This window comes from Leptonychotes weddellii, chromosome 3, assembly GCF_054177405.1.
Source record: "Leptonychotes weddellii isolate Sample4059 chromosome 3, ASM5417740v2, whole genome shotgun sequence".
In the NCBI taxonomy this organism is placed as follows: domain Eukaryota; kingdom Metazoa; phylum Chordata; class Mammalia; order Carnivora; family Phocidae; genus Leptonychotes; species Leptonychotes weddellii.
In genome coordinates this window covers 110,147,346-110,172,104 of record NC_138371.1, presented here as the reverse complement: position 1 = coordinate 110,172,104, position 24,759 = coordinate 110,147,346, and the positions used below count along the sequence as shown (strand labels likewise).

At 40.2% G+C, this 24,759-nt stretch overlaps 1 protein-coding gene across 3 annotated transcripts in view; it reads right to left on the bottom strand.

Moving 5' to 3' along the window:
* MTUS2 (microtubule associated scaffold protein 2) overlaps nucleotides 1-24,759 on the bottom strand; it is a 505,832-nt gene that overhangs the window by 62,733 nt on the left and 418,340 nt on the right. The window contains exon 1 of one of the 3 annotated variants that reach the window (XM_081814786.1): nucleotides 8,529-9,452. The exons of the other annotated variants lie outside the window; for them this stretch is intronic. Coding sequence (XP_081670912.1) covers nucleotides 8,529-8,582 — 54 coding nt within the window. The 5' untranslated portion in view covers nucleotides 8,583-9,452. Of the gene's footprint in view, nucleotides 1-8,528; nucleotides 9,453-24,759 lie in introns of those variants that run through there. 3 annotated transcript variants of the gene reach the window in all.

Genomic DNA, 24,759 nt, shown 5'->3' with positions numbered 1-24,759 from the left:
GGCGCCCCTTCCTTGTGATTTTTTAAATAGTATTTTCTTTTCCCTAGTTTATTGTTAGAATATTGTATCTAATACATATAACATACAAAATATGTGTTAATCAACTGTTATAGGTAAAGCTTCCGGTCGACAGGGTTATTACTCGTTAAGTTTTTGGGGGGTCAAAAGTTACACACAGATTTTTGGCTGTGCAGGGGGTCGGTGCCCCTAATCCCTGCGTCCTTCAAGGGTTAACTGTACTGTACTTATCAGTCCCAAAATAGCATTATTGAAGTATTCACAGTGAGAGTGCCGAAAGATACAAAGACTTAGATGAGGTTAGGCAGGGAACAACCAGAACTTAAAATACAACAAACCAACTCTAATTTCTAATGCTCTAATGCGAGCCAACACTTCCCTCAGCTCCCAACAGTAGCACTGCCCCCCACCCCACATTCCCCCCAGGGAAGGAAGCCCTGGGTGGATGTTAACAGTGTCCTGCCCAGCGAGCTCCCAAATTATAAGAGATCACTCTACACTTGCCAGCCACAGGAGAATAAGACATTTGGGGAAGGAGTGGCTTAGAGGTCCAGTAAGGAGGACAGGCCTCAGCTGGAGACAGTGCTGATGATGGTAGGGATTGCGGGTGACCTTCAGACTTGAATCACTTTGGTGAAAAGCTAATGCTGGTACCGACAGCCAGGCCTGCTCCACCCATCTTTGCTTTAGGAAAAACACTGAGGGAATATAAGCAGCAAGAAACAGGCAGGGGACAGGTGAGACTATAGATCCTGCACCCTCTCCATTTTGGGAAGACGGAAGGAAGATAACCCAACCCCACCTGCCTCACCACCCTTTTGCAAGCATAGCCTATAATACCAACCAGTTTCAAACTATAGTCATCAAGTAGCATACTAAGGAAGGATCGATCAGCTGCGAAAGATTAGCAACAAACCTGAAGACGTGGGCGCCTGGGTGGCTCAGTTGGTTAAGCGACTGCCTTCGGCTCAGGTCATGATCCTGGAGTCCCTGGATCGAGTCCCGCATCGGGCTCCCTGCTCGGCAGGGAGTCTGCTTCTCCCTCTGACCCTCCCCCCTCTCATGTGCTCTCTCTCATTCTCTCTCTCTCAGATAAATAAAAAAAAAAAAAAAAAAAAAACCTGAAGACGTAAATGTCAAGGAGAACAACTAAACTCTGGGAAGGTCTGGCTAATTACTACGCTAGTATTAGTGTGACCCTTTCCAAACACTTTACCTATGCCAGGCACAGCGCTGGGTAAGCCCTTCACTTCACTTAGTCCTCCAAATGCTGTCAAGTGGGTCCTGGGTTCTAGTTCCCTGTGTGGAGGATGCAACTGGGGCTCCACGGCTCAGCAACCAGCCCCTGCACGACTGGCTAGGAAACGGCAAAGCCGGAGTCCACACCCTTCGCCAAGCACGAACACACGGAGAGAGCCCCTCCTACCCATGCTTCTAGAGATACAGCATCAAGATTCAAGTTGCATGGATCCTCAGATGGGATATGAGCACAGAGTTTTCATACCTAAGTTTGAGAGAGTCAGTGTCAGCTCCTGACTACTTTAAAAAAAAAAAAAAAATTCCTTGGTTGTATTCACACCCCATCCTACCACTGGAACTAGCAACACGTCTCCATGGTATTGATTGGTTGGTCGCGTGCAAGGACCTATCTCGTATAGCCTACTGGGGGCTGTAACTTCTGATAGGGTAGCTGTTCAGCTTTTCCCATCAGCTGTCCCTAACCCCTTCTGGTGGCCTGCTAATACATTCCTCCTGAAGATGCAGGCTCAGCCCAGCGCCGCTCGCTCAGGCCAGCCTGTGCGGATTGGCGACAATCCTTCTTTCTTAAGTGCTTGTTTTTGAAATGATACCAACCCTTCTAATCTATGAATTTTCTGCATCAGTGAAGTTACTTTTTGTTTCCTGCAGAATGACGTAGTGCTGCCCTGCGATGGAGTGAGTCAACAGTGAGGACTGTAGAACTCCCTTCCTTAAGGCAAGAAGGGAACCTCAAGAAACCTTCCATTCTCTCCACCTGACTCTAAGTTACCCTTCCATCCATCACAGCTCAACAGAGTCCTGCAGTGATCTTGCAAGGCCCATAGGTTCTGTTGAATATCCAGGAGGAAGGCCGCCCCAAAGACTCCCTTTGAAAGGATCTCATGCCACTGCTCCCCTTCGCTCCCCAACCTAAGCCAGTGCAGCGTGATGACATGGTGGGATGACTGAAATATGAGCAAGGCCTCCTCCGACGGCCCAGTGTGAGATCAGTGCTTCCCTACATGGGGAATGAGTGGAAAATTCCTAACTGGTGCCAAGCACATGAGCTCCTGCTTTCACTCCAAAAGCCTAAAAATAGAACTCAGTATTAACCATCCAAACTATCCCAGTGATACAGTCCAGAAATCGCCAAGTCCAAAAGGCCATTCCTCTACAATTACTGTTTACTCTATGACAGGCTTAACTGGAAATGGACCCTTGGGGAACATTCATCTAAGCCCCATACCAACAGCTGTGTCTTCTTAGCCACCTCTTTTATTTGGTCACGTACCTCTCTTTCGCACACTGAGTTCTCTATTCTCTTTAGTGTGGTTCGCTGTATTCACAGATGGAATCTGAGATGAGCCCCATAAAACATCCAACTCTCCCCTTCTACCTCCGGCTCCGAACATACCACCACAAGTCTGCTACAGCAAAGCCTACATTTCTTCTCCATATGGATCTCCGTGCTCAAGGTGCCCCCAGACTCTGGGGGGAATGCTGCCTTTAATCTTTCCTAGAGACACAAGGCTGGCAAAGCATACAACCTGCTAATCATTCCACTAGCTTCAAGTAACTGGATGTGTGGCCAAGCCCCAAGCCAGCCTGCCACTCTCTGTTATTTTAATGTGCTTGGTCAGTGGGAGTTATCTGTTCAAGTGGCTGATGCTACCCATGTGAACTTGGTGGTAATAGGAAGTGAAAATGCCACTCCTTGTTAGCATTGCCCAGGCAATTCTACACTTGGGCGTCCACCACCTAAGCAAGCTCCTCCTTGAATCAGAAAACAACAGAACATTCTGCTTCTTATTAAAGCTGAACGTTGGGGGAATCTGAGGTGCCTTCACCCCAACTGGTCAATCCAGGGATAGGGAATTCATACAAAACAGCACAGATTCACTCAGTGCCTACTATGTACCAGGCGGACATAGCAGGCAGGATATTTCCGCCTTCAAGGAGTTGAAGAGTCTCCCAGAGAGTCAGTAAGTGAAGATGCAATTATAAAACAATTCGATAGAACTCAAGCAGGCGGGGCTGTCTCCAGAGAATTCCTGAGCCTGGAGGATGAACACACAGGAGGAATGTGGGAGCCCCCCAGGCGAAAGCCAGGAGGACCATGACACAAAACAGCACCGGAGGCTATTTCTGGAAACCTGTATCACCCTATTATATGGGTCCTTCTCTTTTTCTCCCCTTGTTCCTGCCTCTGGTCTGTGATTCTCCCTGACGGAGTTGTTGATCAGCTGCAAAGGGACTGATGGCAAATTCATAAAATTCACTGCAGTTCTGAGTGTTTTGATCAGCTGTCTCTTCCCCACCAGATTTCTCTTTTAAAAAGAGGGATACACACAGACACACACAAACACACACACACACACAAACACAAATTAAAAAATATATACATGTAAGCCCACAGACTACCAACTAATTTCTCATTTCTCTTATCTTTTTAGCCTGCCCTGGAGTCAATGCAGATAAAACCAATTCAACTATGCAAGCTGGGCCACCTTTTCACGGGCCAAACAAAAGAACCATACAGGGAATTAAATAAGAAATCTATAGAATTCTGCTATTTGAAGAAACTTCCAGATCCTTTTTATTGTGAATTTCTGAAATTCAAAATGATGTACATACACATGAAATTACAAAGAGGTTAAGGAGTTTTTCATTCTTCCCAGAAACAATACTGCTTTTCACCCATGGCTCCATGAGTTCAGGTTAGGGTTTAATTCTACATGGCAGAACTTTGTTTTAATAGGGAAATATTTTCTCTTGTATTTCAAAATGAACCAGCCAAAAGGTGACATCAACAGAACATGTAAGTCTTCAGTGTTGTTTTCATAACACCTTTTGTGAACGCTGCATTCATTTTCAATATTAATACTGGGAAGACTGGCCAGATTCATAATACAGCTCTGTGGAAAATTCCTTTGGGAGGTGGACTGACCTTTTGTTTTTCATTTCAGTTATTATGGCTTTAAGGCAGCACTGATGGCCTGCTTTGACTTGGTCAATAAGTATTATTTCTTTCACATATAATTAACACAGGGCACTGTATTTTTCTATCTGCTCTTCTACTCTGCAATAAAATTTAATATAGACTGGTCAAGGGAAAGTATCACTCACATTTAATATTCTTAATTACATGTCAGTGTCTACTTGTGTGAAAAATGAGCAAAACCACATCTTGTTTTAAAAGAAATCAGAAAGTCTCAACTTACGGTGCATTACCCTAGCCTTTTTCCTGTGTATTGGTGATTATAAAACATCTAGCTTCCTAAGACGCTGACTTAATAAGGCAATGCCATACCCCACCCGGATTACTAATCAACAACTAGAAAGGACAGAGTCTTACAGGGCCCAATGTGAAGGAACGTGAATCCAAAGAAGTAATGCTGGGAAATTCTGGATCTCAGAGTAAGCAGAAGAAAGGAAAATTAGCCAGTGCCATGATTTTTAATCCATTTATGTATCACTACAGAAGTTTCTTGACCTTCCTGGATTTTATCTTATCACCTTCCCAAATTTATTACTGTCAGGTACCAGATGCCCGGGAAGAACAGTGAGGTGTCTTCTCCAAACCCCAACCCCTACCAGCAATTTAGAGAAAAGGTAAATAAGATCAGCCTTTGCGATTATAACCAACACATATAAGGTTAGGGTGGAGATATGCAAAGTAACCGCCAAGGGGATAGGACAGTACCTAAGCCTGCAAGACAAGGTGCCTTGTAGTAGAGGGAGCAAAAGGAGCTTAGAAGAAGGAGTCACCAAGACAGGTGACAATCATGTAGCCTTCTCAAGTACATTTTCAGGCTGGAGGGGTGATGGGACATGGACACGTAGGCTCTGAAGACACTGAATGCCTAAAGACCATAACTTGCTGGCTCAGGTTCCATTCTCATCAAAGCTTCTTACGAAGCTGGACTTTTGACTCTAAAAAGAAATACATGTTTCTCGGGCTTGTTATCATTTATTTGCTTGTCAGTGACATTTCTTATTGTTAAAAAACAAGTTGGCACTCTCGTTTACATCGAGTTTATTTCTCTCAATAACTCAATGCTCCTAAGAATGATCAGCCCTGATCAGCCCTTACCCTCAGGCTAAGGGTAAGGAGTTTCTGTGTGTGCAGAAGTGCTGGCTTGATCCTGCACCACATGAGTCCACAGGTGGAACAGACTTTGAAATCCATCTGGGTGTCCCAGTGGCCTTCCCTGATCACCCCTTCCTTTTCAAAATACCCATAGAACGAGTCTTTCTACAGATTACCTCTGTGTTCAAAATCCCAAGATTGATTTCTACTGCTTATAACTCAAGTTAAAAAACTTGGGTCTGGCTTTCAGCCTGGAAAATATTTCCCCACACTCCCTATGTGCTTGGGTCTCCCGCTGTGTTTATTCTCATCTTTCATCAAACTGGGCTAAAGTACCTTTACTTATGCACTCCTTGCTTAGAATTACATTCTTGTTCCTCACACAGTTCATTAAAACTCCACCCCATTCCTCCAAGTGCAATTCATGTTCCATTTTTTCCAAGAAACCTTGCCTAAGATTCCAGCATGGATTTCTCCTTTCACTAGATTCCAGAAACAGGTATGGTCAGTACCACATGACTTTCACTTCATTATACTCCAGTCTTGTATTAATGTGTTAATTGCTCCACATGTGTTATTGTTGCCTACCCAGCTTGCAATTTCTCTGGGAAAGATGGAAATACAACCCACCAAAGAACTGGTAAACTCTACAGGGCAGGCTGTGCCCTTCTGAGAATTCTTTGATAGCCCCCATAATAACTGGGCAATAAATCTTGTAAATACTGTAAACCAGCAAGAAATATTGTCAATGAATAGATTTTTTGAAAAGCTGAAGATACATAAAGCACAAACAGCTTTAAAAAACCATTTGTTCGTTTAACACATTTGTATTTATTTTATACTTCACACAAGATTCTATAGTTTCTCCCAGTAAATGAATGCTAAATAAGCATCTTTGGGTTTATATTTCTTAGCCCCATCTCTGAAACTATTACTTAAAAGTATCTTTAGTTGTCCTATGACTCTTTTCAGAACATCTCTAAGCTGTACTAATAATTAAAAATGTTTTCACATTTCAAAATTGAGTTCCCAAAATTAAGTTTTTCATTTTGTACCCATATAAAGTTCTGAGGAAATGTTTCTTTCTTCTTCTTTTTTAAGGTTTATTAGGCTGGTCTAAAGGAAGCAAGATTTATCAATAATTTAATCAGGCCTCTTTGAAATGTTGATGCTGGGACTGTTAAAGCAAATTAACAGACTGATGGATTTTACCTTGGGATTCAAAGAAGCTGGAGACTGGAGTGGATCCCATAATACTCTCAGCATCCAACGCCTGGCCCAATAGGTAACCGCTGAACAGACAAATGATTTTGGCGTGCTGCCTGTGAAGGTATCCTTAAAAGCAGTTGACTAAATAAAGCAATGACTTTTTTAATTTAAAAAAAGAAAATCCTCAATTCCTAAAATGAGCACCTATGAATATATAGTTTCAAAACCTCCCCTGGGGATACTGCTCTGAACTATGGCAAAGGAAAGTTAAGACACAAGACACGTGGTGTACACGTAATGAGAAAGTTGATAGATGCAGTTTTTAAGTTTTCATCAGCAAAGAATAATTGGTATTAAGTTTGAAGTTTCAAAGTTAAAACATTTAAAAGTTACTTAAACATCACACTGCTGGATGAGAAGACATACTATTTAATTGTCTTCCAAAATCTCCAAATTAAAGAATGACACAGAGATGATTATTTTTAAGAATTTGATTTGAAACAAAAAAGGAGGATCGGTTCACTTTATATTTTCTCAAAGAAGGCCAGCTGATTACAGCTTCTATTTCTAAAATTTTTGTACCATGACTTAGGAATATGAACATTATACTATTGTTGGACATGCAGTAAACCCTTCCCTTTTATTACAACTATCGTGACAAAGCTTCCTTAATTGACTTAATAAGGCAATGCCATACCCCACCCGGATTACTAATCAACAACTAGAAAGGACAGAGTCTTACGGGGCCCTTTGTGACCACTTCTCTTGAAAAAGGGCTTAATCGCTTCAATATTGAATTTGCAGATAATTGAGGGCAAATGTCTTTTATTTCTATTTGTTAAAAGCTCATAAATGTTTATATAAATATTTTAGGTCATACTCATGGTAGTAAAAGCAAAACCCATTAAAATAGTTACTCCTATAGGAAAAAAAGTACCCGGTAACTTTTAAAATATCAGTGTAATTTTCCTAGGTCAAAGTTCATAAACAGACCTGATAACGAAGATGTTCCCAAGTGACCTCCTTGTAATGAGTTTCATATCAAGCTATTTATTTTCCTTTACCTGGTCACACACTATACCTCAAGCTCTCTATATAGCCGATGCCCATGTGGGCAGAGAAGAGGCAATTTCAACCCTTTATTAAATCCCATTTCACGCATCTTGGAGAAATCCAAATGTATGTGAGAAAAAAACATCACAGAGATGAGATTTCTTGCCAACATACTTCTAGTAGTGAAATTAACAGCATCCCCCAACCCCTCTGTAAGCTCACAGGCAAATGTCAAAAGCAAAGAAAAGCTTTGTGTTGGAATTGTCATACAGTTCTCACTTGCTCCTGCTCTATTCTCAGGTCCCTGGCTGTGAAATTTCCTTCCAGCGAAGACTTGAACACACCCTCCGACTCTGGGGCTGCTTCAGGTTTCACCTCTATGTTAGTCACCCCTATGTGATGCAAAGAAGTACAGCGAATACAACAATACTGGTGCTTTCTTCTCTGACCTAAGAATATAAATTACAAGGATGGAGACTGTTTATAAAAAAGAGTGGGAAACTTTCAAAGTTAGCAGTTGGCCAAGAGAAGCATGTCTAGCTAATCTAAATTCCCAACCGGAATGCCTTAGGTTTCACAGGTACATTACAATGCATTAGGAATATTGCAAGGATTTCTTGGCAGTCTGGATTTCAAGATGTTAGAGCGGAGCCCTGCTGTTTCGGGAAAATGCAACAGCTGCATTTGAGACTGTAGGAATAGAGAATTATGTAAGGCACTGCAGAGTAGGTGAGACCAAATGTTTCTGCGAACGGCACTCACACTTCAGCACACTGGAACCAGTAAGGGCAGCCTCGGGCTCGCCAACAAAGCGCACACACATGCGAGGGGAGAGAGACAGAGGTGGCTGGCTCAGGCTTTCTCTCTGCTCTTTCAAAGGAGGGTGGGGGGGAGGGGGGGGAGAGGGAAGGCAAAGTACCGTCTTGTCCAGGCACTGAAGGCAGTTATAAGGCTTGCAGCAGCAGTGGCCCATCCCGGCAGGCTGGCTGGCAAGGGGCCCTCCTTCATTCAACGTGTCAGCGGGTAATTCCTAAGGCGAGGTAATGGCTCAGGCGAGAGGGGTGCGCCGCCGGGAGCTGTCACAACTTCCATGTGGTCCCCTCGTCTACCTTATTTCTCCTAATAACTTCAGGAATCCGGAGCCGGAGGAACGGGAGGAGGAGCGCCGCGCGGCCGCGTTAGGATCCTGCTGCGGGGAGGGGCAGGGCGGGAGCCAGGGAGGGAGGGACAGACAGGCGGCAGGGAGGGTCACTTTGCCACGGGAATCCTCAGAGAGAGGCAAATCAATAGTCGCATAACAATCGAGCATTGCCCAGTGCCAGCTCCCCAGGAGGCGAGCAGCCCGCCCTGCCCGGGCGCCGCGGCCGCTCCCACCCTCCCCCGAGTGCGGATGCGCCTCTGCACGCCGCAGGCACGCCTGGGGAGGACGCAGGAAACACAAAAGAAGAGCCTGGGCTTCCAGGGGTACTCTGGGCTGAGCCCTACGGCAGGGGCCCGAGGGACTTGGCTCTGCTCAGATACTGGCTCTCTACGTTCCTGAGAAGTACAAATATCTACAGGCGTGAAGTATATGGTCTTTCCTCCACGTAACTCCTCCCCTGGGTACTGGTTGCTGCTGGGGACCACCAATGGCTCATTTTCAAATTGGTGTGCCATGAACAAATTTGCCCTATTTGATGGTATCTTTGTAATTGAGATGTAATTGTGGAATCGCTTGCCGAGGCTGACAGGCAGAAACCATTCAAGTGGCTTAAGTAATTAAAATTGGGGTTTGGGGCAGATCTTTCTCCTGGGCATATTTGCATAAAAGCCTTAGCGGACTTGATATTTCTAGGCAATTAGTAATTTTTCAAACAGTTAAAAATCAGAAAGAGAAGGGGATGAAGGCAAAAGTTTTTTTTTTTCCCCAAAAGAGATGTGGTTTAAAAATATACTTATGTAATCTTAAAAATAAAAGAGGCAGATGTTTACGAGGTTAACTTTATATTTCCTGGTAACTCAAAGGAGAAATCCTGCAATGTACACCTGCAGAAATATACAATTACATCTTTGCCCACTAAATTTGCCTAAGACTATAAGCAGACAATAGTTGTAAAAAATTAGATAATTTTACTAACCTGAGATCTTCTAAGGAGGTTTTAATTAAGGAGCACAGGCTATTTCAATTTGCTTGGAGAGAGGACAAGGATATTTGGTGATCAAATACGAACAGACTGAAACGTGTGCCCTAAACTTGAAAAAATAAGCTCAAATCTTTCTTCAAAGCTAACCGGTAAACACTTGTTTATCAGCCACATTCAAAAAACAAACAAACAAACAAAAAATACCTAACAAGTAACTTAGTCCAATTCTTCAGGAAGACAACATGGCTGTACCTACCACAATTGTATGCATGTATGTATTTAAATTAAATTCCTATCAAAAATTTAAATGTACATCTATCCTACAATAATACTCATGTAAATATGCAAGGGTATATGCATAAGGATATTCCATTTAGCACTATTTGTAACAGCATAAAAATGGGAAACATCCTAGGTATCCAACACCTTTACACTGTATGGAAACATTGTTGAGTGAGGAGATAAACTTTTATAAAACACAAAGCCAAACTACACACATAGACACATTTGTATATGTCCAGAAGAAAGCTTCTGGGAAAATGCACACTGTTCATATAAGAACATCCTACCCTTGGGGAATGGGAAATAGGAGTAAGGGAGCAAATTTCGACTTTTTTTACCCTCTTGCCAGCATGTGGGATTTAAAAAAAAATTAATTTATTAATTTTTTATTGTTTGAAAATAAAGTGTCCTGGTGGAACACAGCCCAGGCTCGAGAGCTATACCTGGGACTTTTGAAACCTTGGGAGAAGACCTTTATATTGCAAGAAGCAGTGCCTTGGTGCACCCATGTTCACAGGAGCCCAAAGGTGGGAACAACCCAAGTGTCCACTGACTGATGAATGGACAAGATGTGGTCTAGCCATACAGTGGAATATTATTCAGCCTTAAAAAGGAGGGACATTCTGACATGTGCTTCTGCGTGGATGAAACTTGGGGACATTAAGTGAAATAAGCCAGTCACAAAAAGACAAAGGAGAGTGTATGATTCCACTTACAGGAGGTACCCAGAGCAGTCAAATCCATGGAGACAGAAAGTAGAATTGTGGTTGCTAGGGACCAGGGGCGTATTTGCAAGATAAAAAGAATCCTAGAGGAACCCCTGGGTGGCTCAGTAGGTTGAGTGTCTGCCTTCGCTCAGGTCATGAGCCCAGGGCCCGGGGTTGAGCCTCGCATCAGGCTCCCTGCTCTGCGGGAAGCCTGCTTCTCCCTCTCCCACTCCCCCTGCTTGTGTTCCCTCTCTTGCATGCTCTCTCTCTGACAAATAACTAAATAAATAAAATCTTTAAAAAAAAAAAAAGAATCCTAGAGATTGGTTGCACATAATGCGAATGTATGGAATGCCCCTGAACTCATGTCCACTTAAATGGTTAAATGGTGAATTTTATGTCATGTGTATTTTAACCACAATTATAAATTAAAAACAAAACAAAACAAAAACTGGTGGCTTGCATTCTACCTGGAGACAGACAGTCCTTGCACAAAAGATATCTATCTGATCAAGACAAGGTAGAGCAAAGCCCCTGCTGTAGAAGGAGCCAGCAGGATGGGGGAGGTGCTAAGAAGAGCCACCCATAATGTACTTCTCCCCACAGTAATGTAAAGAATTCTTTCTTTGGCACAATTGTCTTTCTGCCCCTTAGGAAACTTTCTTTCTCAATTAGAATGTAGATTGCACCTTGCTAGAAAATTACTTCTTGTTCTTGGATGATGCATGGGCATGTTTGTGTACCCAGTGGCCCATGGGAGAGTAGGGTGGGATACAGGAGGCTGCGCAAGAAAGCCAGGATTCAGATCCCCCCTCCCTTTTTTTTATTCAACAGCGTATTATTTTTAATATTTACTAATAGGAGATATTTAAAACCACTCTACTTTTTAATTTGCATTTCTTTGGGAGAGTTACTTGTTTATCAGCAATCTGCATTTTCTCTTTTTTGAATTATCTATCTGTAGTCTTTGCCCATTGGTATCCTAGGGCTTTTTAAGTTATTTCTGTCAAGCTTCCTGAATTTTCTTTTTTCTTCATTTCAGAGGTAGAATTTAGTGATCATCGGTTGCATATAACACCCAGGGCTCATTACATCAAGTGCCCTCCAGCTTCCCTTCTTGTGCAGAAGGCTGCAAGGGCACAGGACTGGGGGTGGCCCAGCCCATCCTATGCAGTGTTGCTGAGATCGCACATGTGGTAAGATCTCAATGCAAATAACCCAGATTTTGAGAGATGCACCCATGTCCTAGAGTTGTGCCATGTCTCTTTCCTTACAAGTTAAAAAGCTTGAAACCTACTCAAAAATAGAGGGATAAATACAAAGGACGTTCATATACCCATTTCTAGTTTCAACGGTGGTCAAGATTTTGGCACATTTGCTCCTTTTTTCCTTCTTCTTTTTTTTTTTAATGCATCCATCACCCAGATTCAGCAATTATGGAGATTTTATCACTTTATATTTTCATGTGCCCCTTTGATTTTCTTTGTTAAAGTATTTTTTTAAACATTTTTTAAGAGATTTATTTTTATTATTATTTTTAATTAGCATATAATGTATTATTTGTTTCAGGGGTACTGGTCTGTGATTCAACAGTCTTGCACAGTTCACAGCGCTCACCATAGTGCATACCCTCCCCAGGGTCCATCATCCAGCCACCCCATCCCTCCCACCCCCCTCCACTCCAGTATTTTGAAGCAAAACCCTACACACTTTATTATGCATTGCTAAAAATTATGAACATTTTTATATAATCACAATGCCATTAAAACACCAAACAAACTGACAATATATCCTTGGCATCTAATGACTACTTTGTAACAAAATTTTCCCGATTTCTCAAATTATTTTACAGTTGGTTTTCTTGAGTCAGGACTCGAAGTAGGTCCACATACTACGTTTGGTGTTGTCTCTTAGACCTCATTTGTCAACCTCAGTGCCCACCCCTCCCCTCCCTTTCTCCCCCGGCCATTGTCTTGCTCAGAAACTGGGTTGGCTGACTTGTAGAATGTCCCACATTCTGGTTTTGCCTCTTTGCTTCCTTTGTAATGCCATTTCACTTGTTCCTACATCCCTGAAATGAAATGTTCTGGATGAGATGAAATGAAATGCGGCTGGATGAGATTGAGGTTTAATTTACTTGGGCAACAATACCTCAGCTGTGATGTTGTGCTATTACATCCCATCGGGAAGCACACAATGTCTGGCTGGCCCATTTTTAGTGAAGCTACAGTGAATCAGATGTAACAGCCTCACCTTCCTTTCTGTAAAGTTGCCCATCAACCTTGCCTCTGACGGTTTCATCTGTTAATGATTATTACCTGAAGCAATTATTTCACTGGGACTTACAACAGGATGTTCTGATTCCGTCATTCTTCTGCATTTATTAGCTGGAATTTTTACATAAGAAAAAATTTTTCATCATCGACTAGGGTGACTTCAGCTCCCTGCAATACAGTTTATTACAGGAAAGATAGGATCAATGCTTAATCCTTCCAAGTGCCAATTTTCTGAAGGAAGACTTGCTGTTGCAATGGTACCCAATGAGGTTGTTTGCTTTCTCTCTCACTTTTTCAAAATATCATTATAAACATGCTTTTGTGTTAATACACACAATGTGTCTTAGTCAATTGCATTTATTATCCTTCTTAGATGCTCAGTTTATTTCATCCCTGGTCAATGAGAGCACCTTCTTTTTGGCCCTTGTGCTCTTTTGACATAACTACCTTCCTTGCCTTCTGTATCCTAGGCTCATTTTGGATATTTCCTGCTTCAGATCTGGGACCAGCCATCCCCTCCATGAGCCCTGGTTCCTTCTAGTTGGGAATGAGAATTAGATACCAAAATCCAGGGCCTGGATTTGTTTGTTGCCTTTTGAGGGCTACCTGGTAGGAGAGGGATTTCCCTTGCAGGAAGTGATCCCTCCTACAGACAAAACGTCCTTAGAAGAGGTCACTGAAGAAATCAGGATGGGGCCCTGGGCTGGGGCCAGGAAATAACAGCTCCTTCCCTTGGGGCCTTTAGAAGTGGAAAAACACTCAGTGAAACTCACTTTGAGGGAGATAACTGGACATATCACGCGGTGGCAAGCCCAGGGCTAGGGAGGGAGGTACCCTCCACCATAAAATTTTCTAAGGAGTCTCCAAAGTGCTTGAGTATCTGAAAAAAAGACTGAACTTCTTGAAGGCATACAGAATGTAAGTTTAGACTACTATAATTTGGCATAAAAGGAAGCTGTGACCTCATTGGCTGATGAAATCTGGGACATTTTGGTTCTCAATATTTTAAAAAGTTTGAGATGGTTTTAATTCTTTGCATATATTCTTGCACTGGAACAGGAAGGAGTATTTAGAAAAGTTAGAAGGTCTATTGGTATGTATCTTCAGAGAAAACCTTATAAATGCTCTATTTGGAGCAATAATTAATTTTTAAATTTTATTTATTTTTATTTTTTATTTTTAACCCAAGATTTTTATTTAACTATATTGTTTCAATTTTTATAACAATCATACACTACCCTTAAAATGAAAAATAAATTTGAAAACTTTTGAAAAATATTGTTACTATATACTATTACAAAGCCCTATAAAAACTGGGAAAATGTTTGTTTTTCATTTATTTTTATAGCTTTTAAAGTTTGACTTTAAAATTTTTTTTCCCTCTCTTTCTCTCTCTTTTTTTTTTTTTTTAACTAATAATGAATCTTCACTGATCATTAACAGTTGCCAGGCACTGTGATTAGGGCTTGCATTCAGCCACTCCTGTAACCCTCACAAAACAATGTGAGATAAGCCCTATTACCATCTGCATTTTGCAGACGAGAAAACGGAGGCTCAAAGATTGCACAACCTAACCTGTCAGGTGAACATAAAGCTATGAAATCATAGAGTGGGGTCTTCAACCCAGATCTGACTCCAAAGCTTCTGTCCTCAGCCCACTGTGTTTTACTCATTGCATTGCACTTGTTGAGTGCAATGCAATTTTTTTTATCTGCAAGCCCTACACAATTGCCAGTTTGTGTTATGTTTTAATCTAGATAAGGGATCTGAGCATATGAAATATAAAAGGAAATTCAAACACATTTATGAAATAAATATTTTCAGAACTTGGAACAAGAGCCTCTACTGTAGTTTGTTTTTTTTTTTTTTTAACATACATTTACAAACCAAGGCGCAAATAACTTTAAACTGACATAGCAGAAACCATGTGCATAAGTCAGTGTTAAAATGTTCAATTTTATTATTTCTGTTTGTGTTCCTTAAAGTTGGACTTCCTTACCCATCTCCCACCCACAATCACCCCTGTCAGGCTCAAGTCTCCTGCTCAGACTTGACTCCCCTGTCCTGGTCCGGCCACCTCCCCTCCTCTGCCTGATCCTCCCATTTAGAGGGAATTATCTCCCTGTCTGTGACATCCTGTCATTCTGTATACTTGCTCTTGCTAATGACATTCCGCTTCATGTGATAATCCTTCCCCCAAATATCACGGCCCCCTTGCTGTGCCTCACTTGCGTTCACACCCACAACACTAGCAATCTGCCTGGACAAGAGGTCCCAGAGACATTCCCTGGGTGGTGCGGGATGGGACCTCGAAGGAGTCAAACCAGATAAAGGTGGCTTCCTGGTAGAGGCGTTTTGGTGTTTTGTGCAGTTTGTAAGCCATGGGGCCATTTGTAGGAGGTCGATGAGATAAAAAATGTATCACAGTCTCACTGTTTATTTCAAAAGAAAACCATGAAAAATGCTCATGAAAGAGCCTCTTACAGATTGTCAGGGCAACCATCTGTTTATTTTGGTTCCACTGTCTATGCCCCTCCTTTTCCCATGCATCTAAAATACGAGCTGGAGCTCTCACACTGGATTATAGCAAAGGGAATCGCCAGGAAAATATGCGTAGCTCTTACCAAACACAATCCATCTAGAGATTTAATGCAGTGAGACTGGGCTGAAAAGGGAAAATACAAAACAGAAATCTTGAACTGGAAATGATAGGGGCTTACGATCATCTGCATACAGACAATAGATGCTCTGAAACACCTTTGATGTAATATCCAGGATTTAGAATATTAAAGGAATAATAATAAAAAAGGGACAAATGACATATATACTGTTCTGTTCTTAGAGACCAGTAAAAAGAGAGCCATAAAAATGGCATTTCCCAGTAATACCCAAGTAGGAAGGTTGCTACTTACGTAGGACAATCTTTTTTCCCAGTCTGTTAGTTTTGGGCAATAATCTCATTATTTTTTTTCTGTTAAGTCAGTGAGCAGGTTGACTACAAGAGAGGCATCCTCCTTAAGTTTCTGCATTATATCCAGAAGAAGTGACAAGTCTCTTAAGAGCAGTGAAATTCAAAATGATCTTTACTAGCTGGATCTTTACTAGGTTGGACATGATTGGATAACTGATGGGTAGAATCAGATACAGAGATGGGAAGTAGTTGGCAAAGCCCCAACGTGCATCTGTTTATCTGACCCATATTAGATGAGAAGGTTGATCCCAGTGGACATAGAGCTGAACGAACAATGTAGCTGCCATTATAAAAAAAAGGATGAAAGAATACGGACACTGGAGTGGTGTCTGTGACCGATCTAGTATCCATTCCAGTGCCCTAATCCTCCTTATTCTACTGTGGGGAAGCAGCAATCTCCCCAAGAACAGACTGGGACCACTGCAGGAAGGGGAGTAATGTGTCACTGATTTCAGCATATGGCTTCTTACCTTTGGTTAAGACTGGTGTCCCAGCTCTCAACCGGGTTAAGGTTCTTAGAGAAACCTCGATTCTTCCTTTGTAGCATTTCTAATCAAATTACATAGTTATCCCATCTGTTAAATATCTGTCTTCCTAGTAGGTCACGAGCTTCATGAGAGCATTGACTGCATCTGCCTGTAAAGATGCAACTGTATCCTTATCATTTAGCACAGTGCCAGAGACACAGTAAGTACACTAAATGTTGAATAAATACATTAAAGGTTGAGTGGATTTACCCTAGTTAAGTTGAAGAACTTCAGAATATAGAGACCCTGCTAATATGCAACAACACTGTTGCTCTAACATCTGGAGGGTATTTAAAACCTTTGAAGAACGGTAATCCTCAGGCCCAATGGCGCAGACATTGTCCAGCAAAGATGGAGAAACTGCTCTGGCATACACTTGAACTTTTCTTTTGCTTTGGAGCTCGGAAGAAGTACAAGATTTTAAGGTGCTGCTTTCCATTATTCTCTTTATAATATAAGAGTGGAAGAAAGCTGATTGCCACAACCACTTTACCATTTTCCCTCTCTTTTTTCCATTGATGATAAGACCCTGGCCATTTATCTGTGGGTTTATCACTAGATAACATTGTTAGCAATGCTCACTCTAGATTGCCCCATGGGCTCAAACCAATGATTCTACATAGCTTTTATTCTGCACCACATACCCAGATTTTCAAATATGCTAGTTGTGGGACACCTACCATTTCCTTCCCTGAAGTGGGAAGGAAATGGTAGGTGTCCCACAACTAGTGATTACATCTGATGTTTACAAAGAGCCTACGCTTACAGTGAAGGTGGCCACAGTTCTTTGCAAATAATGTAATGAATCATAATCTCACATATAATCCAGTGGCAAATCTTGTTTGCTCTACCTTAAAAATAGATTAAAAATCTGACCATCTCCTACTCCTCTGCTGTAAGTATCCTGGTCCAAGCTGCCATCATATTTCACTTGGATCATGGCAATAGCCTCCCAGTTGGTGTTCCTGTACCTACTGTTGCCCCTACATCCAGTCTATTCTTAACATAGGAGTGAAAGTCAGAGTATGTCTCTTTCCTATCCTCTATCCTCCAGGGTCTTCTCTTCTCACTCAGAATGAAAGCCAAAGTCTTTTCAAGGCCCTTCATGAATTGGCCTTCTCTTACCTCTCTGATCTCACTATCTAGCCCTCTCTCTATCAGCACACTCCAGCCATGCTGGCCTTCTTGCTGTACCAGCAACATGTCAAGTATTTTCCCATGCTGGGCATCTTATTCCCATTGATCCTTATGCCTGGAAAACCCTTTTCCCAGATGCCTTACCTTGTTCCCTAACCACTGTCACCTTGTCCATAAGCCCTGTTGGTAAGCCCTATGTACATTTAAAACACACCTTCATCTACTCCAGTACTCCCTACACCTTTTTCTCCTGATTTTTTTCTTCTCTGTGGCACTTACCACAACACGTTTATTTGTTTGTTGTTTACCTCCTTCTACCAGAATGCACTCCCAGTTAGGTTGGGATTTTGACATTCTGTCACTGTCGCATTCACCACTTTGAATGGTACCTACGAGGACTACTACTGAATAAATATTTATTGGGTTAATAAATAAATGAATGAAGGCTGAAAACTGACTCAAGTCAAAGAGAGAAAAGGTCAAAGGTACAAATAAATGTCTTTAGGAAAAGGGAGGAGGCACATTTTACTGATACGGTAGAGATAGAAAAAAAAGAAAGAAGAAAGACAACAGAATCTACCTATGTCCGTATCTCCAAATATTTCTTCAAAATTGACAAGACAGAACAAGAAGGAAAAAATAGAATACATAAAGACCACATTCTTAGCATAATTTAAGAATACAGAATGCCTAGATCCAAGTGTGGTCTAACAAGAAGAAACTTGAAGGTATGCATGATCTCAAGTGGTAGTGTTTGCAGTGAAGAGCTGCTGGGGAAGAAGAAAGGCACAAACAAAAGGAGAAATACCCTATGGGAATTAGGTGGTGAAGGGGAAAAGATATTTAGGGGGAAATTTAGGGCTCTGCAAGATAAAGAGCATTCAAAAATCAAAGGACACACGTCCCTGTCTCCACTCACTCCCCCAAAACCATTCAAGAATCCGTACTTTGCTACACTGATGGAAGAGGGCATTAACCAGGCATTTTGAAAAGCAGCCCAATACTACGAAAATAAACAGAAAGCAATGAATAAGCAAATACAGAGTTTTTACAAATAATTTTAAGATCCAACCTACCTCCACTGATTTAATTTGCCTCTAAGAAAACAACCATGAAGCAGAAGAAAACTATAAAAGAACACTCAAAATGGAATTCAATATACAAAAAAATAGCATTTGGAGATATGAAAGAAAAGATTTTGAATGAGAAATACATGCACTAAGAACAGAAATGGACAAAGATCAGGAAATAATAAAAAGAGAGTTAGTAATTTCAAAATGGAAGAAAAGATAATTATCTCAGAAATGAAGATTAAATTACAAGGTGCCCAAGATAAATTAAAATGAAAATTTAATAAGAAATATTTTGAAAAGTAGAAAAACAACTAAGAAAATAAAAATGAGAAAAGAAGTAAAATGGGTCATAGAGAAAATATTGAAATGGAAAACAGATAATACAGATTTAAGACTCACAGAATGAGACTCCTTGAAGAGAAAAAACAAAACAATGGAACAGATCTAATACCTAAACACTACAGTGTAAGAAAACTTTCCAGAGAATTGAATCTTCATATTGAAAGGGCCCACTGGGTCATGGGAAAACTAACCCAGATTTAGCAATTCTAAGATGTATCCTATTAAACCAATTAGAATTTAGAGATTAAAAATAAATAAATAAATAAAGACCTCTAGGTAAAAAGGGCAAATTAGCTATTAGCTATTCAACATATTTTCAAAGCAAGACAATAATGGAACAGCATTTAGAAATAAATAAACAAGGATGCCTGGGTGGATCAGTTGGTTAAATGCCCAACTCTTGATTTCGGTTCATGTCATGATTTAAGGGTTGTGAGATCCAGCCCCACGTAGGGCTCCACACTGGGCTTGGAGCCTGCTTAAGACTCTCTCTCTCTCTCCCTCTCTCTCTGCACCCCCTCCCCACCGGCTCACACATGCCTGTGCCCGTGCACGCTCTCCCTCTATCTCAAAAATTAAAAATAAGGGCGCCTTGGTGGCTCAGTTGGTTAAGCGACTGCCTTCGGCTCAGGTCATGATCCTGGAGTCCCGGGATCGAGTCCCGCATCGGGCTCCCTGCTCGGCAGGGAGTCTGCTTCTCCCTCTCCTGCTCCCCACTCTTGTGCTCTTTCTCTCTCTCAAATAAATAAATAAAATCTTTAAAAAAAAAAAAAATTAAAAATAAATAAATACATAAGGAATAAATCAACACAAAACAACTTAATTTTTAAAAATGTGAAACAAGGATTTTCTAAAAAGTCAAGCTGTCCAAGTATCAAGGCTATAGGAAAAGTTGGAAAGACACAGGACATGAATCTTTCTTTAGGAATAGCCTAGAGCCTAAAGTACGAGTTTCATTGGACTAAGAAGTGACTGGAAAACTTTCAGCCAAAGAACTGATGTGAGCATTTACAAAGAAGGTTGTAGCTCTAAGCCAAAAACAAATGTGAGAGCAAAGTGGAAGAGTGATGTACAAATGCTATACATCATAACAAACAGAAATAATACAACTAAAAACTGGTAAGGGGTGGAAGAGAGAATAAAGAAAGTAAAATAAGCTCACTGGTTGTCATGTAGACAATAGGTAGGAGTTAAGGATCTAGTTTTAAATGGCAAATCAGATGGTCAAAGGTTAACTAAGAAAACAAGGGACTATGGACATTCAAAATGGTGTAAGTATAAAGGTAACAACGAGAACAAAAATAAAATGATCCTAAAATCTATTCTTTAAAATTAAAGAAAATTAAAGAACCGTAGGGGCACCTGGGTGGCTCAGTTGGTTAACTGTCAGACTCTTGGCTTCAGCTCAGGTAATAATCTTGGGGTCATGGCATGGGGCCCTGAGTTGGGCTCCATGCTCAGCACAGAGTCTTGAGATTCTCTCTCCCTCTCCCACCTTCTTCCCACCACCCACTCACATGGTTGTATGCGTTCTCTCTCTCAAATAAATAAATAAATATCTTTAAAAAAAATTAAAGAAGTAACAACATGAATGGACCTTGAGGGTGTTATGTTAAATGAACTAAGTTGGACAGAAAAATATTGTATGATTTCACTTATATGTGGAATCTATAAAACAAAACAAAACAGAAACAGACTCAGAGATACAGGAAACAAATTAGTGGTTACCAGAGGGTGGAGGAGTTGGGTGTGGGCAAAATAGGTGAAGGGGATTAAGAAGTACAAACTTCCACTTATAAAATAAATCAATTTATGGGGATGCAATGTACAGCATATGGGATATGGTCAATAATATTATAATAACTTTGTATGGTTATAGACGGCATCTAAACTAATTGTGGAGGCCATAAATTAAAGAGCAAAGAACACACATCTTTAGAAAAAGAAACAGAAAATATAACATAATACATGCAATTATAAAACATTGTGATAGAAATGAGATCTAATATATCAGCTACATTGATAATTAAAAGCAAAAAGATCCTCAATTTTGCTTACAATGTAAGACCCAATTATATGCTATATCCACCAAATATATAAAACAAAATGATTCAGAAGAGCAAAATATAAGTGGATGGATAAAGGTATTCCAGGAAAATGGACACAATAAGAAAGCAGTAGTAGCAATCCTGATGTTCAACAAATAGGAATTCAAGCCTAAAAGTGTTAAACACAACAAAGAAGGGTACCTTTTATTGCTGAAAGCCAAGTATGCAGTGAAGATATAATACTTATGAATATCTATGCTCCAAAGAACACAACAACTAGATTTATGTAGGAGATTTACCACTCTTAGTTCAAGACAGATTAAGTGGACAAACAAAACAAAACAAAACATAATCAGTTAGGTAGGTCTTATATATTGCACTTTATATTTTGATGATATAAGTAAACATACCTTTTTATCAAGGGCTTTTGAACCATTCATAAGAACTGATCACAAAGAAAATGTCGGTAGATTCCACGAATTAAAAATATTACAAACAAAACTCTCTGATCACAATGCAGTAGAAGTAGGAACTCCTAACCAATGAACTAAAAATAGAAATCATTAACCAAAACTAAAAACAAAAAGGTCATCCATCTGAAAAATTTAAAAAGCCTCCTATGTGACAACTCTTAGATAACAGTAACAACACAAAGTGAAATCAAAGAGTTTTTTTTTTTTTAACCACAAAAAACAAAAACACTAACATATGGGATACATTTAAAGCAGTTTTTGGGAGAAAAACTCATAGCAGGAAATGCTTTCATAAGTAAAAAATAAAAGGGTGTAAATAAAAGGATGAATAAATACTTAGCTGAAAAAAACTAGCAAACAACAACAAAGTAGACCAAAAGAAAGAAAAAGAAGGAAATAATAAAGGCAAAAGCAGAAATTAATGAAATAGAAAATAGGAAATGAGTAGACTTAATTGAAAAATGTGAACAAAATAGCAAATCACTAGCTAACTTGAACAATAAAAATAGGGGGGAAGCACAAATAAATAACAAAGAGTGAATGGAAAAAAGAATTAAAAGTCATAAGAGGCTTTGTTACAGACCTCTATACAAATACATTTGCAATCTTACATTAAATTTATAATTTTCTGGGGCACCTGGGTGGCTCGGTTGTTAAGTGTCTGTCTTCGGCTCAGGTCATGATCCCAGGGTCCTGGGCTCGAGCCTCACATCAGGCTCCCTGCTCAGTGGGAAGCTTGCTTCTCCCTCTCCCACTCCCCCTGCTTGTGTTCCCTCTCTCGCTGTCTCTGTCAAATAAATAAATAAAATCTTAAAAAAAAAAACTATAATTTTCTTTTTTTAAGATTTTATTTATTTCTCAGAGAGAGAAAGAGAGCACAAGCAGGGAGAGGGGAAGAGGCAGAGGGAGAAGCAGGCTCCCCGCAGAGGAAGGAGCCCAATGTAGGACTTGATCCCAGGACCCTGGGATCATGACCTGAGCCAAAGGCAGATGCTTAAATGACTGAGCCATCCAGGCATCCCTAAATCTATAATTTTCTAAAGAAACTTAGGTTACCAGAATTGAGCCTATCAGAGAGAGAGAAAAGATTTAAATGGACCAAATTTCCACAGAAGATACAGAGACAATTATTAAAGAAGTGCCACACACAAAGAAGCATCAGGCCCCTGGTCTTCTACCAAACCTTCAACAATCAGATAGTTCTAGTGTTCTATATATTGCTCTAGAACATTGAAGATTATGGCAGGCAGAATATTGCCTCTCTTCCCCCAAAAGATGTATTTAAATCCCAAAGACCTATGACTATGTCAATATACATGGCAGAGGAATTAAGGTTGCAGGTAGAATTAAGATTGCTAATCAGCGGACCTTGAAGTAGGGAGATTATCCTGGATAATCCAGAAGAGCCAATGCAATTAAAAGAGTCCTTAAATGTGGAAGAGGGAGGCAGGACAGTCAGCATCAGAGAGATGTGATGAGAGAAAAACTAGATCCTGTTGGCTTTGAAAATGGAAGGAAGCCATGAACCAAGGAACATGAGTGGTCTCCAGAAGCAGGCAAAGGCAACAAAATGGATTTTCCCTGAGAGCCTTCAGAAATGAATGCAGCCTGCCAATATCTCGGTTTTAGGTCAGTGAGACCCACTTTGGACTTCTGACCTCTGGAACTGTTAGATAATAAATTTATATTGTTTTAAACCATGAAGTTTGTGGTGATTTGTTACAGCAGTAAATAGCAAACTAGTACAAAATACTAATACAAAAATAAGGAAAACTTCCTCATTCTTTTAATAAATTGAGTATAACCTAATTTTGATACCTAAACCTGATGAAGACTCTCCCCCAAAAATAGAAGAAACTGCAGACCACTATCACTTATGAATATTGATACAAAAGGATTAGCTAAATTATTTGTAAACAGGATCCAATGCCACATAAAGAAAATAAGATAACCATGACTAATTGGAATTTATTCTAATAATTTAAAGTTTTTTTAATATTAATAAATCTATATTGATAGCTCTAAGGGCAAAAATATGATTATCTCCATAGATGCTCAAAAAGCCTTTCACAGGGGCACCTGGGTGGCTCAGTTGGTTAAGTGTCCAATTCTTGATCTCAGCTCAGGTCATGACCTCAGGGTCATGAGATTGAGCCCTGTGTTGGGCTCCACACTCAGCATAGAGTCTGCTTGAGATTCTCTCTCTCCCTCTGTCTCTGACCCTCCCCTGCTCTCTCTCTCTCTCAATAAAATCTAAAAAATAAAAAAAAAAGCCTTTGACAAAAATCTAGTACCCATTCCAGGTAACAGCACTGAAGAAAATAATAATTGAAGGACATTTTCTTAACATGGTAAAACACCTTAACGTGATAAAAAAAAAATTAGTCTTAAAGCCATTATTTTACTTAAATGTGGAAACGCTAGAAGAATTTCCATATAAATCAGGAAAAAGGCAAGAATATGCACTATTTCCACTACTATTCAACACTGTACTAGTGATATTAGTCAATGCAATTAGAGAAGAGAAATTAATCAGAGGCAAAGATTCTGTAAAGAGGTAAAACTGTCTCTGTCTTTACACCATACAACAGTATAACTGGAAAGCTCTAGAAAACCAATGGTCAATGATAAAACTGCCTCAAACAGTACAAGCATTCAGTAAGGGAGCAAAATATAAAATTAACACACAAGTCCATATAACTTTCATATAAACAAGTGGTATCTAGAGAAAATATGGAAGAGAAACCCCAATTTACATTAGCAACAAAGAAGATTGAATACATAGGAATAAAGTTATCAAAAAATATATAAAACTCATATGAAGAAAACTTAAAATTACTCTGGAAAGACATAAAAAGAGACAAATGAAAAGCATCTCACATGATTGAAAGGGTGCTTCAGCATCATAAAGATGTCAGTTCTCAGTTAATTGAGGCAATCCTATTAAAAATACCAACAAGCCTTTGTTTTATGAACGTAGACACATCGATACTAAAGGTTATGTGGCAAAACAAACATGCAAGAATACCCAGGAAAATACTAAAAAGGAAAATCTATGCCAGGGGACTAGACTTATCAGACATTAAAACATACTACAAAGCTTTTATAGTTAAAAAGTGTGGCACAGGCCTATGAATAGACCGTAGATCACAGAGCAGTAGAACAGAATAGGGAGCCCAGAAGTAGAACTA